Source organism: Bactrocera latifrons, unplaced genomic scaffold, assembly GCF_001853355.1.
Source record: "Bactrocera latifrons isolate USDA-ARS-PBARC rearing strain unplaced genomic scaffold, ASM185335v1 scaffold_59, whole genome shotgun sequence".
Lineage (NCBI taxonomy): Eukaryota > Metazoa > Arthropoda > Insecta > Diptera > Tephritidae > Bactrocera > Bactrocera latifrons.
This window is the reverse complement of record NW_017537256.1, coordinates 1,295,237-1,309,395: the sequence shown is the minus strand read 5'-3', so window position 1 is coordinate 1,309,395 and position 14,159 is coordinate 1,295,237. Positions and strand designations below refer to the sequence as shown.

Genomic DNA, 14,159 nt, shown 5'->3' with positions numbered 1-14,159 from the left:
TTTTTTTTTTTTAATATATTATACCTATGTTATGAACTACACTTCAAAAATAAAATCACTTTAAGAGACATCACATCGTTTAAATGTATGTTAGATGCATACTGACTTGGTCAAGAAGCTAAAAGTTAGCTCGTTGAAAATAGAGCATTTTTTCGCAAATTTATGGAAGAAAGAGCCAACGGCAAGAGAAACCACAAATTATAAAGGCGAGAATGTGAAAGAAAGACGAACTCATTGTTAAAGTTAAAAATAGATGGAGAAATTTTTATACATATTTTGTCATTTGTAGTGCAATGCACTTGGAGTACTATTGCGAAAAGTTTAATACATCTATTCAAAATGCATGAAGTGTGTACAAAATATTTTTTAAGAGGTTATGGTTAAAATGTCAACACTCGAAAAAACCTAACAAAAACTTAAAGCCGCTGCTATTTAAAAGTGCAACCTAAGTTTAAATTTTGCATGTAATAACAAACGGCGCATGCAAATAGGCTTAAAAAGTTGACAAATAAAATTTGTTAATTTGAAATAAATAGTAAAACATATTTTACAACTAATATATGTAATGAATGAATAACATATGTTTAATGCGGAATATATAAATATTATTAAAATAACTTTATTAGGGAGCCGATATAGTACTTTACCATTGTTGGCAGCAATTTTGTCTGCGGTGTTGATGTTTTCAATGGGCGCTGCCCCTAAAGGCGTTGTAACAGGCGATGTTTGCATTGGGGAATCAGCAGGAGTTTCTCCTGCTGCTCCAGGCGGTACCGCTTGTAAAGCAGCGACCGCGGCAGTGGCATTTAATGCATTTGTAGATCCACCTGAGCCCGCAGAATCTGGGGTTGTGGCGGGAGTGGCACTACCAGACGCCGGCAGAGATGATGCTTCCATAGGGACAACGTTTGGTGTGGTACCGGCTGTGGTTACTACAGCTGCCGCCGCTGCTGCCGCAGTTGCAGCAACGCTACTATAGCCATAGCTGGGAACAAATTCAACTGCATTCACATTCAGTGTGGAAAATTTGGTTGCCATCTCCGTGTTTTCCTGTGCCATATTTGCTTTAAAATGCGTTTCTTGCTTATTCTCACAATCGTTTAGGATTAGTTAATCTACGCAAGTTTATTAGGTTCGTTCGATGGCGAAGATGGTTTATTATTTTTATTTTATTGGTGACACCTTTTCTTCTCCTCCACGTTTATCACAAAATTTTCAAGCACACACACGTACACGAATTTGGAACCGTACACGTTTTTACTTTTCTTTGTTTGATTGCAAAGATTATTAACTTGTATGCTTTCCGGAGGTCTGGTTACTCTTTCCCAACGTTCCACAATTTCTTAGCGTTCACTACAATCACCTCAACAAATCACGTTTTTCCTTGCCACTTCTGCCAACCGTTCTATATTACGCTTTTTTCTATGACAAACTTCTCAAAAGCAGTATTTAAAACAAACTGAAGTGAAGTTCAACTTAACGATTGTTATCCCAACTATTCTTGAGAATTTTTCGCATCACATTTAGGTATGCAAAAATTACAAACCTCTGCGGTAACACGAAATCAGTTAAAATGGCCACGCATATAAGGAAAATTTACCTGCACCCATGTAGCAACATTCGGCGGACAGCGTGGTATAAGAAACATGCCTTTCACGCCATAGGGTGACACGTAATTTTAGAAAACTACGTTTTTCCAAAAATAAGTAAAAGAGTGAAAAAAATCACATTTGTGAAGTAAATTTGCTAAGTTAAGTCTGCAAAAAACATATATTCTTTGTTTTAAAATAATTTGGTTTCACGTACATATATGATCGAACAACGTTGCACAAAAAGTGAGAAATTGTGTAAAGCTGGCTATATCGTACTGCATTATTCTCCAGCCTTTTGAAAATAACGCTAGATGTCTCCAAATGTTCGTTAATTTTTCGTTAAATGATTAAAACGGACGTGTATTCGTAGCATTTTCACGACGCCATTTTATATTAGTTCTTTGATGTGTGAATTTCTGTTAGTGCAATTTAAGAGAATAAATTTTTCTTAATTTCAAATAAACAAGTAACTATTGAAAAGCAAAGAACAAAATGAGTGGAGGTGGGAATAATTCTGCACGACCACCACCTAGAATTGATGGAATGATTTCCCTTAAGGTTAGTTTACAATAAAATTGAAAATACGAGATGTGATTGGGCAAAGAATCTCATTTGCATGAAAAATATTTCTTTATAATTTTCTCTGCCATTTCATTTAATTCAGGTTGATAATTTGACATATCGTACTACACCGGAGGATTTGAGACGTGTATTCGAGCGATGTGGTGAGGTTGGAGATATATACATACCCCGTGATCGATATACTCGCGAAAGTCGTGGTTTCGCATTTGTTAGGTAAGTCCTTAAAACAAAAGATGTAAAAAAAATGGGTTACACACCAGAGTTTTCTGGGGCATGGCCGCGTGAAATGATTCTAACCTCAAATAATACATATACCTACATACATACATGTATAAAAACCACTTGCACCGTACATTCTGCTGATTATTTTTATTATTAAAATAATCTTATTGTGAACGTGCAAATATTAATAATTTCACTTTGCAACTGTTGTCTACGAATGTATCCTAGTCAACTTACGTACGAAATTTACAATTTTTAATTTCTCTGAAATAAGAAGAGAAAATAATTTTGTTAATCGACTTGAATAAAAAAATATTGCATATCACTTGTTTGGGATGATTTTAAAATAAAGATAATCCTTCAGTGAGATGCACATATAAAATGTGTTCACTTTGCAACTACTGTCTACGAAATAATCCTAGTCAGTTTACGTACGAATTCAACAATAAACTTTAATGAAATATTTTGGGCGCTATTTTATATAGTTTTTATATTTTTCACTACGTTATATTCAAAATAATTTTCTTTATAGATTTTACGATAAACGTGATGCAGAGGACGCATTAGAGGCTATGGATGGCCGAATGCTTGACGGTAGGGAGTTACGTGTACAGATGGCTCGTTATGGTCGTCCTACTTCTCCAACACGACGAACAAATAACAGACGTGGTGGCGGTGGCGGTAGACGCCGTTCTCGTTCACCTGCACGCAGGCGATCGCGTAGTCCACGACGACGATCATATTCGCCACGTTCAAGATCACGTTCAGCAGGTAGTCGTTCACCTGCTCGTCGAAGCAAATTTTCACGAAGTCCAGTTGGTCGAAAGTCACTAAGCCGTAGCCAAAGTCGCAATGGTGTAGCCGGACGTAGTGTTTCACGTAGTCGCAGCCGCTCTTAAATCATCTAACAAAATCATTGATTTAATAAATCAGGTAAATTAGTGTTGTGTAGTTAAAACTTTAAATGCTAACTTCTTGTTTTTATAGAATTGCCCAACATAGTGACCAGTATGCATTAAATACTTTCATGTGTTGATTAGCGGCGACTTCATATAAAAACGCAGTCTGCCTTTAATGCTGCTAGATCAACAGGTACAGCCTTTAAATATTTCAATTGTAGCACTACAAAAACACAAAAAATGAATGAGAGAATATGGAAGATAAAATAATCAGGAAATTCAAACGTGCCCCTCATATCTTTCTTTTAAACCTCCCTAATTTCATAGTTATCTCGTTTACCGCAAATCACATAATGTCCATATTTCCATATTACACCAAAAGCTGATGTTAATTATTTCAATTATCAATTCTCTCTTTGAGGTGTGTAGAGATACATAATAACGTATGATTACCCAAAAAATATATAAAATATGTTTAGACTACATTTGGTAGTTTAGAATGCCATTATTATATAAGATTCATGAGCGAAAATTAAATGTGGTCTGGAAAGCTATGATTTTATTTATTTTTCTTTTCCAGTAATTGGAAAAGTAAATTTATATAATTAACCCAAAAAAAAGTTGAGATGGGAATTGTTTTAGAAATTTTGTTTCCAAAATTATTTGTACTCCTATATTTAAATTTGAAAGTGACATGAACGTATTGTAAGTTTTGTAAAAAAAAAATAATAATAAATGTATTCCAAGTAATTTTATTGAAAAAGTCCGTATAGGTGACGAGGACATGTTGATAGGCAATTTAATATATAATACATAAGATTCTAATTTTCAACTTAAAGAACTTACTTTGGTCTACATACGAATTACACAACACATCATTCAACGTTTGCATTATTATGTTGCTAAACTTTTGTGTAATTTTTATGTGGTATACACTTTATAAACCATTTTTATAACATGGCGGTAATATATTTTTTACACTTCTATATAATGCAGGCAAACAAAGATTGCTGTAAGGGCAAGGGCTGCTGTAAAAGTGCGAAAAGTGATTGAGGCAGATATTATAATGAAATATATAAAAAAAATGTTTGGGGAGATATAATGTGCAAGGAGCAGGAGGCAGAGATTCGTAAATTCATTGATGGCTGCAACGTAGCGAATTTTAGGAAAACGTACTCCTGTTACTCTTGTTGCTGCTACAGCCGCTGTTTGCTGTTGTTCCAGCGCAATATTTGTACACCACTTGAGCCGCTGCACTTAACTATGCCTAACACTTCGATTTTATTTCTCGAGCCCTCTGAGAAAGCCAATCCAAGTGTTAAGCTCTTATTAATTTACTATTCGTGTTCGCATCCTATAAATGAAAATGTTGCTGTTAATTAACGTTGAAGTTGCAGCGTCAATTCAGTTTTATTAAACGAATTTCGTAAACAAAATGTCCGGACCAAGTACATCTTAAGCATACTTGATGTGTAACGCAACCAGTCATGTACTTTGACGGTTTGATTGTGTACGCGTGTGCGCGCAGCAGTTGGAGCGGTGTACGGATAGAATATATTAAATATCTGCGATTTAGACCCAAGTTCAGCGAAATCTCAAATATGGTGCATATGTTTGAAGGCAGTGCAGTATATGTAGAGCGGAAGTTTGGCAGGTAATGCTGTAGCGAAAATTACTGTTGCAACTACCTGTAACTGGTGGCTGTTTGTTGCTGCTATTCGCTTCAGTACGCTTCTTCGTACGATATTCGACTTCATTTGGGTGGTAGTTAGTTGGTGGTCCGGCGTTCCGAGTTCTGAATTGTTGCTGTTCCTACGAAAGATTTTGTTTCTCCAAGTTTGCAGCACAGGTAAACCAGTTAATGTTTGGCAATTTGCTGATGTCCGACATGGATTTCGCGGAATGTGATGCTAAGTACATTTGGAAAAGAATCTGGCGATGATACTGCAGGTAGGTAATTGCGATCGTCTATACTAATTAGATTTTGTTACAGACCAACATCTAGATATTTTATAGATTTTAATAAATTAACATGCAAAGCATGATATAAACATCGAAGTTTTTTCTTACTAAACGAAAGGTTGCAGTTGCTTGGATCACAGGATCACGGTTGTTTGTGAAACTATTATTTTCAAATGCTTGTTTTTGTATGTTAGTAACATTTGCTGTACTATTTATTTCTATTTCCATGGTACTGTTGCCATGCTTTCTTCGATTAAATTTTAAATAGGCTGGGCGTTATACGCCATTTGCATCATTCAAAATAAAAACGTTTGCGTTTGTATATTCGGTAAACTATTTTTTTCCTAAAAAAAATTCGAAAAGCTTAAGAAATGAATTGTAAGAGTAACAAAATGGCAAAAGTAAAAATACGCGTTCGAAATGTCTGGTATGAACCTGACTTGAGTACTGAGGGTATTTACCTTTGCCCAATGCCCCAACCACCTCAAGCGCCAGCTGGTGCATTGTGGTTTACTAATTTGAAACCATACGAACGGCTTTTCTACCATCAGACATTGAATTCCGTACGCAAAAGTAAACGTTTCCTTGCCACACCTGAGATACCCAGCGACTCTTTGGATTTCCAGCTACAATCACGGTATGATCATTCCAGTGAAATATTTCCAGAGCGAGTAGATACACTATTGCAAAGAGAAACTTGTACTTGTGAAAGAACTGATGATACATCAGATGGCATAGTGGAATTGAGTTCATTTCGAGTACTTAAAAATGTGAAGACGGTACAGTTACCCGCCGGTGATAATCAAGATCACCCACTAAAAATTGGTGGAATTAAAGAGAAAATTTCACCACATAGCGTTAAATTGATCAATAGTGGTGTACACAATCAATTAGTAAACAACGGGTTTTCACGACAAACCGGGGACGGAAATTTCTTCCGATATTGACGGAGATTGCCTTATTCCATGCAGTTTGGAAAAATATTTTTTTTTTATTAAGATACATACTTAATAGTTCCAAAGCTTTTCCAATAAAATTTTGCCATGTTAAAAATCAAATATATTTAATTTATTACGTAGTCTCATGTTGCCAATTTTGGTTGCTTACATTTACTTTGGTCATCATCACTTTTTTCCGCAGGTTTTTGCTTTTGTTTCTTGTTCTGATTTCTATGACTTTTGGCAACTTTATCTTGACCAATCCTGTGAAAATAGCGTATAATTAGTACATTAGTTTTCATTTAAAAAGATTTTTTATTAAACTCACATTATCGTCGCTCGTGTACCAGGACCCCAATGTGCCGTCGGATTTGCTTGGAATCGAGTTAATGCATTGCGTCGACTATCTGGATTCGCTTCAGGATGCATATCATCAAAAATATAGTCCGTTTCAGTCGGCCGCTCCAATATGGCTTTTAAAGCTGTGCCTTCTACCATACGTTCCGCTTTTACAGGATGACGTTTGGCCCAGCAACGCAATATATCCCATAGAACCGTCGCAGGTGCATCTGTTTTTATAGAATTTTTACTTGCGTGTGAGAAAGAGACACGATAACCTGCATGAAGAAGTGCCGAACGGAATTTGAGCACTGGAATATTCTCCAATTTAAGAACGCAACAAAGTTTGTCTAACACATAATACAGTGGCACGTCGAATAATTCTTCTTGCACCACAGCTAGCACTCCTTGTAAACGACGTTGTGTTCCCAATTGACAGAGTGGTTTGTCATTTACTGCTTGTATTAATTCCTTAACGAAATCCTGATCATGAATAGGATGTGACCATATTGGACCACCCATCTATAAATAAAAAATATATATTTTTATTGAAAGTATGATTTTTTGCTGAGTTTCGGTATTGTATCTTACATGATGTTTGTGCCTACAGTGTTCACAGTTCATACCAACGCATGGTCCAGTCGGAATACCGAATTTTGTTTGCGATTTCCCTTTGTCTGTGATATTGACCTTAACATTTCCCAACGGTTGCAAAGTAAACGTTTCGCAACCAGTGCATTGAAATACCATTGACTGCTTGCTGCATTAGTTCATGTATTATTAGTTGAATACATTTGCTGAAAGTGTTTATAACATTTTACTCACCTCATACTGTATTTGCATTTAGCTTGACTCACATGAACTCTTACAAATACTCGTATATAAAAATCTGCAGAAATACTCAAAAGTGGTTCAATATATTTTCCATAGCGATTCGCATGCGTTTCAATGGAATGCAGTAGGATACGTAGCGCCATTTCATGGCAACATTTCATACGCAATGGAACACACCCGTATTTAGCGTAACACGCCTCTGGTGTATTTCCGGCTAGTACCGCCATGTCAGTCGCTGTTATGAGCAATAAGCCCCCATTAGCGATAGATTGCACTGCTGCATCTAAGAAGCGGTTTGGGCAACCGTACGGATCCAAATCAATTACATCAAAGTGTTTATCATTACCAGTAGAAAGGTACATAAGCGTTCTAGTAAAATGTTGCGATAAAATTTAAATTGTTTATTTTAGATTTCATATATAACTTACAACGCATCCGATTGGCTTGGCACAATTAAATTTTCTACTTTGTTGTGCTTCACATTTTCACCAATTGATTCTACAGCGGCTTTTGAAAGGTCATTAGCAATGATTTCACGCACTCCGGCGATTTCTTTTGCATATCGTATGCTACGCAAACCTGTCGCAGAAAGAGCTTCTAATATACGTAAGCCATTCTCGTATTTGTGTCCTGCTGTGAGTGTATTATCTTCGATATTTTCATCACTATTTTTTGTTACTATATTTCCTTCCTTTACATTTTTCTTAGCAGCTATATTGCGCTCTTTAAGCAATCGTCGTGCAAACACATTAAGCACTGAAACACTTAGATCTCGGTTGAATTCCTGTACTGGGTTGTAAAAAACACTGCCTCCCGCAACAATCTCAGCGCTCTGTTCTTTAATCACACGATCTAGGGCACTTCTTTGATAGTTATTTGTTTCCTGAGATTATTTCATATTATTAAATATACCGGTTAAATTACTGATTACATACTTTATTTTCTAATGTAGATTTTGACTCCATACTTTGTATCAATCGCTTTGCGTCCACGTTTTTGCTATCAGCTGGTTGAATGGTACGGCATAATCTGCGTTGCCATTCCCGTTTTATCGGAAGCTTTGCAAGACTTGCGAAATAATGCATTTTATTCCTCATCTATTTACAATTATTATTACATTATCTTATTCATAAATAAAGAATCAACTTTTATATAACGACTTAAATGGTTTTTGTACGTATCGAAGAAGAAGTACAAGTGGTAATATTTTTGAGTTGTATGTAAAAACAAAATCCTAATTTTGATCAAATCAACCACTTCTATACAAAATCTTTGGCAAAAGCTGCAAAGATAAACTTGGTATCTTGTTATCTCAAATATGGTAAAATAAAAATATGTTAGTTTATTAATATTTTTATTATATTTTTAAAGAATTAAATGTAAAATTACAATTGCAAAACTTCAAAAAATTGCTTTTTTGTTCCAACACTGGCGCCGTGTTTTCTCCCATCTGTGAGTGGCATTATGAACTCAATCAGCTGTTTCAAAATATAAAAAAAAAATATTCACTTGTAGTTAACATAACTTTAAATAAGAGTTGAAAAAATTAAAATGAATAAAATTTGCGGCAATTTTATATCTATACTCCGTTTTTCCAACATTGAAAAAACGTACACAACATCAGTAATTCTAGGACGCCGGCTTTCATTTAAAAGTGATTTGTCACTCGACAAATTGTATCCAAATAGCCGTCTTAAACTTTTTACACCGCCACCAGTAAATAACTTATTTTTTATTTAAACTTATATTAATGTATTAAAATTTTTAGCCATCAAATACAGGTGATAAATTTTCTGGTTTTATACCCATTAACCAACTGGAAATTACTTATAGTCGAAGCTCCGGACCTGGTGGACAACACGTGAATTGCGTAAACACAAAAGTTGACTTGCGTTTTAAATTAGCCAGTGCCGAGTGGATACCTGAAAAGACAAGGCAAAAGCTTCTGCAGTCCGTAAGTACATGTGACGGTATTTTTACATTTTAGGTGGTATTTTATAATGTAGTACATTTGTGGTGAAGTCGTCTTACTGCTTTAAATATCGAGTGTATATTAAAGAGTTTCGTGTATACAGCATAAATTTCCAATATTTGGAATTATAGTTTGAACAATAGATTTGTTTTAGCACGTATATTTATACATATGTATATATATATATAGATTATATATATGTAGATATTTTTTTAAACATCTTTAACTGTAGCCTGTCTCTTATACACATCTAGATGTGTATAAGAGACAGGAGTTTCGTGTATACAGCATAAATTTCCAATATTTGGAATTATAGTTTGAACAATAGATTTGTTTTAGCACGTATATTTATACATATGTATATATATATATAGATTATATATATGTAGATATTTTTTTAAACATCTTTAACTGTAGCTGCAAAATAAACTCACCAAAGATGGTTACTTCGTCATAAAAAGCGATTTAACGCGGTCACAACAAATGAATTTGGCTGATGCCTTGGAAAAGCTGCGCAACCTAATACGTGAATACGAAGTAGAGAAAGCAGCACCGACGGAGGAAACTTTAGAAAAGCTGCGTCGTAGGTAAGTTGAATAAAAAAAAAATTACAAAATTATTCGAATCACATACATCAATTTTACTTTCAGACATGAAAAAGCTGCACGTGAAAGGCTATTAGTAAAGCGACAAAAATCACTAACCAAAGCTTCCAGGCAGGGTCCGAATGTCACAGATATCTAGATTATTTATGGATTGCAGTGATGTCGAAAAACATTTTGAAAACAAATAAAACAACTGTTTTTTAAGCATTTGTAACTTCTTTAAGGTGAAGAAAAAACAATACAAATAAACATAATTATTAAATTACTATATATGCGTAGATGTGTATAAATAAATAGGGTTCATGAGTGTGCATGAAAACTGTAACTGTTAACTAAATATTTTTTTTATCGAATCCTCTAAGCATCCATTTCGTCATAATTAATGGAAATCCTTATTGGATCTTCAGCGGGTGTTACGATAAATTTGCGTCGTTTACGTTCGTCCAATGTTGCTGTCGGAGTATTTGTCATCGAAGATTGCGTAGATGGATTAGCTGTAGAAGAGTCTGCCTCTCCTACTACATTCAACATATTAATACTAGGACAATTAGTTTGAATGGGCATTGTTGCACATCGTGGTAACTGAAAACGTACGTATATTAATACTCAAAAATAAAACAATAAAATAGGATATTTTATAATTACACTGGCTGCTAATATTTCATAGGTATTTCCATAATCACTAGCTCGCGCTGTTGGATGACGATTTAAGCTACGGATTAAACGGTTTCTAAAATGCAAAATAATACTATTATATAGAAATATACTTCTACATTATACATTTAGCAATTTTTCTTACTTTACTGCTATTGCATACACACATACCTTCTATATTGTAGTGTTTGCTGTTGGTTCATAGTCGAATATAAACGTTCTATTTGATGAACAGTAGAGTAGTTGTCCCTAATAACATTTAAGGCAGAACGATCGAATAATTGTCTATTCGAAATGGGCGACCAAGTGTTTTGATATGAAGCATCATCTAAACGTAGCGTTCGTAATAGATCATAATCTATACCTAAAGTTTTTTGATCCTCTTGCGGTAGGTTGGCAAATTCATCGATTAGAGCATTGGTGTCGATACCATTCTTGGGGAGGCCTCGTGCAATTTTTATGTCGTGTTTCCAAAATTCTCGATGATTTCTGGAAATTGCGGGCGCAATCTCCTTAACTTTCAGTACCAATACGCCCATAATGTATACACATATTATATTTGAAATTGTTACTAGCATACTTATGGCACCCAATGTTACCAATTCGGTGGCTTGATTGTTGGAAAACGAATGCGACTTAACAACAATGTTAAATCTTGAATCGTCCGTCTCGAAAAGTGTGTAAATTAGTGCTAAAGCCCAAAGAACGCCCTATCAAAATTTTTTAAGAAATAAATAAAATAAAATGAATAATAAAAGCAACTACATATACTATATAAAATAATAAATACTATATTATTCATATTTAGAAAGAAAAGTAAATTTTAGTTTTAACAATATTAAACTTACGGCATTGATGGCTGGTGGTAGGAGTGATGCCGATATCGCCACACCGACCAAAGAGCCAATATTACCGCCTAAAATTGCGACAGCAGCTGCGGCACCGGAAGGTATTGCTGTAAATAAACCAACCAGCAAAGAGTGTAATTCACTGCGTGACAGCATCTCAGCCGTTAGTCCTTCGCCATTGCCATAACGCTCATCTATCGAGCAGATTACTAAGCCAAAAATGAACCCGATAATTGTTGCTATTAATATACCAATCAGCTCATTTCGTAAGCCCAATGTACGTAGCGTCGGATCTTTGATAGCGGTGCCGAAAATAGCCGCTATAATCGGACCCATCAAAGGTGAAACGAGCATACTGGCTGCAAGAAAGATTGTGCTATCTTCGGCTAAACCAATTGCTGCCAAAATGCTAAACACAAAAACATACGCTTATCAGTTTATTAAATAGAAACTAAAAAATCCAACTTACGTAGCAGATATTAACAATATGACAAAATCGAATGTAATAGCCGCATCTTGTTTTACATCACGCACAATTTGCGCTACATTCAAACGACTTCTCACCGAATTCATAAAACGATTCCAAACGCTTTGCTTTTGCTCGTTCAAGTTGCTTCAAAGTGAGATATCAACGCTTACATAAATATTTGTGTTTTGAGATAAAATACTTACACATCATCATTTTTTTGTGGTAAATCGAATTCGGTCTGGCGTCGAAATGTTTTAGAGATCAAACAATTCATCACAGATACGGTCGACCCAACGCGATCTCCGATACCCCACTCGTGAAGTTTGTCCAATAAATTTTCATAGTTCTCATTAAACTCAACTGTAAACATTACCTTATAAGAAAGACATCCAATTACTGTTATATATATAAATTGAGAATAACTTAAATATCTGCCAAAATAAGGATTATTTCTGCTAAAACTGAAATATAAATATTTTGTAAAGGGAAATTACCAACCTGATGCATACGTCCGTCAGTGTCCTTCGTCCAAACTGCGTTGAATATTTGAGATCTTTTTAAAATTTCACGTAATACCGTCTCCATACAAGAGTCACTTGGTATATTTAGTTGCGAAGAATCACGTTTCCTTTTACGGCTTGAAGATGAAAGAATATCACGTAAACCCTCCCAAGATTTCCGTATAAATGGTGGCCCATCCTAACCGAACGAAAGGAAGTGCTTTACATTACAGCCGCCATTATTAAAGTAAACAAATCGCTCAGACACTGTCACTGTCAACAACTACTCACCACAATCTCCACATCAATGTCTTTCGCACTATCTGACGCACTGCCTGTGCTGCTATCCCTGAAGATTGAATTCTTAAGCAACTGTCCAGCATCGCCAAATAAGAATTTATTGCCTTCTGATCTTCGTCGTTTTGGGAAAGTGCTGTATTGCTGCTGATCTAGTGTCGGTGTGGTCAGTGGGTTATCCATTTTAGCGTCAAGGCTAACAATATCGATTTCATTAGCATCGGTAATGTTAATGGTAACTGCAGCAGTGGTAGTTGTAGCATTGGATAAATTCGATAAAGTTGCAGTTGTTGTTGCTGTTGTGACAGGTGTGGACAGCAGTTTATCTTCTCGTCCATAGTTAGCACCGATATCAGACTTTTTTTTGCGAAATTCACTTTGCAGCAGCAACTCCTCCGTTTCTGTCGGTATGGTGATTATGAATAGAACAACGGCCATTTTTTTTAAATATGATTTGTATATATGAAAAGAAAACAAAAATTCAATACAATATTTGTCAATAGTATTGAGTTTCTTCTTTTTTTATTTTAGACACAATTTACTAAATTCACTTCACAACACAATGACAACAATTATGGCTAGTCTTTGCATAACATTCATAAATATAAGGGAATTCGAAGTAACGGTATTTTGGGCGCAGTGCTGTGAGAAATTGGAAGTGCAGATTTTCAGTGATGCTTAGGTAAATATTATTTTTTATTATGTATAAAAATTAAAATAAATAAAGAAATAATTAATATTTTTTATACTGCTTCTAAACTTTAAATCTTTAAACAAAGTTTTATTTAATAAATTACTCACTAAAATAAACCAAATTTTATTTAATATTTGTATATTTGTTTGACGACCTGGCACTCATATTATATTTATTTTCACGTCAGAACATATACATATATGTTACACTGGCGGTTATATTTCAATAATCGGTTAAATTTCCCACTACACTAACCGTTTCCCAATGTTCGCAGCAGTAGCTTTTCGCAGCCACCGCCGGAGCTTTCCATTTTTTTATGCAGCAAAGAAATGTCAAAATTCGTGGTTGCTGCTGTCTGCTGTGCCTAGACCGAGGTGGTTCAAGAAATTTTCAGCCAGTACATAAAAATTCAGTCATCGTTCGAGTCGTCTAAAGAAATGGCAGCCAATCAATTCTACGAAAATAGATTTACAAATTTTCATAAAAATCATATAAAACTATTTGCTGTTTATATGAAAACAGCAAATTTAATGCAAAATTCAAACGTGCTCAAGCGATCTCTTTAAACGTGTAGAAATCGTTACAAAATTGTACAATAATTTATATACGTATGTATTTATAATTTCGGAGCGGCTTAGTAAATGAAAAGCATTGAATTTGCATGGAAATTCTTGTGTATGAGACTTTTTCACTTACAAAACAAGTGCAGCGCAGCAGTTTGTGTATAAAAACGGAGTTTATAAATGCATTTA

The 14,159-nt window shown here is 34.9% G+C and overlaps 6 protein-coding genes across 8 annotated transcripts in view; 3 read left to right on the top strand and 3 right to left on the bottom strand.

Annotated features, from left to right (window-relative positions):
• Positions 1–1,602, bottom strand: part of LOC108974802 (eukaryotic peptide chain release factor GTP-binding subunit ERF3A) — a 4,501-nt gene extending 2,899 nt beyond the window's left edge. Inside the window, exon 1 of the mRNA XM_018942849.1 lies at positions 648–1,602. Within this exon, the coding sequence (XP_018798394.1) occupies positions 648–1,059 (412 nt within the window). The 5' untranslated portion in view covers positions 1,060–1,602. The remainder of the gene's footprint in view (positions 1–647) is intronic.
• Positions 1,603–1,977: 375 nt separating this feature from the next.
• On the top strand, positions 1,978–3,878 carry LOC108974805 (serine/arginine-rich splicing factor 2). Its single transcript, XM_018942855.1, has 4 exons — positions 1,978–2,150; positions 2,257–2,387; positions 2,929–3,329; positions 3,384–3,878. Exons 1-3 carry the CDS (start codon positions 2,085–2,087, stop codon positions 3,293–3,295), a joined length of 564 nt encoding a protein of 187 aa, XP_018798400.1. The 5' UTR covers positions 1,978–2,084; the 3' UTR covers positions 3,296–3,329; positions 3,384–3,878.
• Positions 3,401–6,293, top strand: LOC108974804 (uncharacterized protein C1orf194). Of its 3 annotated transcripts, none has more exons than XM_018942854.1 (3): positions 3,401–3,488; positions 4,292–5,245; positions 5,312–6,293. In XM_018942854.1, exon 3 carries the CDS (start codon positions 5,629–5,631, stop codon positions 6,202–6,204), a length of 576 nt encoding a protein of 191 aa, XP_018798399.1. In that variant the 5' UTR covers positions 3,401–3,488; positions 4,292–5,245; positions 5,312–5,628; the 3' UTR covers positions 6,205–6,293. The 3 variants fall into 3 exon arrangements, with proteins under 3 accessions (XP_018798399.1, XP_018798398.1, XP_018798397.1); XM_018942853.1 differs by having other exon boundaries at positions 5,301–6,293; XM_018942852.1 differs by having other exon boundaries at positions 4,292–6,293.
• Positions 6,294–6,303: 10 nt separating this feature from the next.
• Positions 6,304–8,673, bottom strand: LOC108974803 (probable tRNA (guanine(26)-N(2))-dimethyltransferase). The gene is made up of 6 exons (XM_018942851.1): positions 8,304–8,673; positions 7,797–8,251; positions 7,360–7,737; positions 7,126–7,294; positions 6,524–7,056; positions 6,304–6,459 (listed from the first exon to the last, which is right to left on the bottom strand). The coding sequence occupies exons 1-6, from the start codon at positions 8,463–8,465 to the stop codon at positions 6,339–6,341; spliced, it is 1,818 nt and encodes a 605-aa protein (XP_018798396.1). The 5' UTR covers positions 8,466–8,673; the 3' UTR covers positions 6,304–6,338.
• A 152-nt stretch (positions 8,674–8,825) lies between these two features.
• Positions 8,826–10,215, top strand: LOC108974801 (peptidyl-tRNA hydrolase ICT1, mitochondrial). The gene is made up of 4 exons (XM_018942847.1): positions 8,826–9,084; positions 9,137–9,322; positions 9,758–9,927; positions 9,991–10,215. The coding sequence occupies exons 1-4, from the start codon at positions 8,920–8,922 to the stop codon at positions 10,082–10,084; spliced, it is 615 nt and encodes a 204-aa protein (XP_018798392.1). The 5' UTR covers positions 8,826–8,919; the 3' UTR covers positions 10,085–10,215.
• Positions 10,142–13,296, bottom strand: LOC108974800. The gene is made up of 8 exons (XM_018942846.1): positions 12,708–13,296; positions 12,415–12,615; positions 12,120–12,289; positions 11,917–12,060; positions 11,448–11,856; positions 10,771–11,309; positions 10,591–10,675; positions 10,142–10,527 (listed from the first exon to the last, which is right to left on the bottom strand). The coding sequence occupies exons 1-8, from the start codon at positions 13,149–13,151 to the stop codon at positions 10,303–10,305; spliced, it is 2,217 nt and encodes a 738-aa protein (XP_018798391.1). The 5' UTR covers positions 13,152–13,296; the 3' UTR covers positions 10,142–10,302.
• Positions 13,297–14,159: the final 863 nt, after the last annotated feature.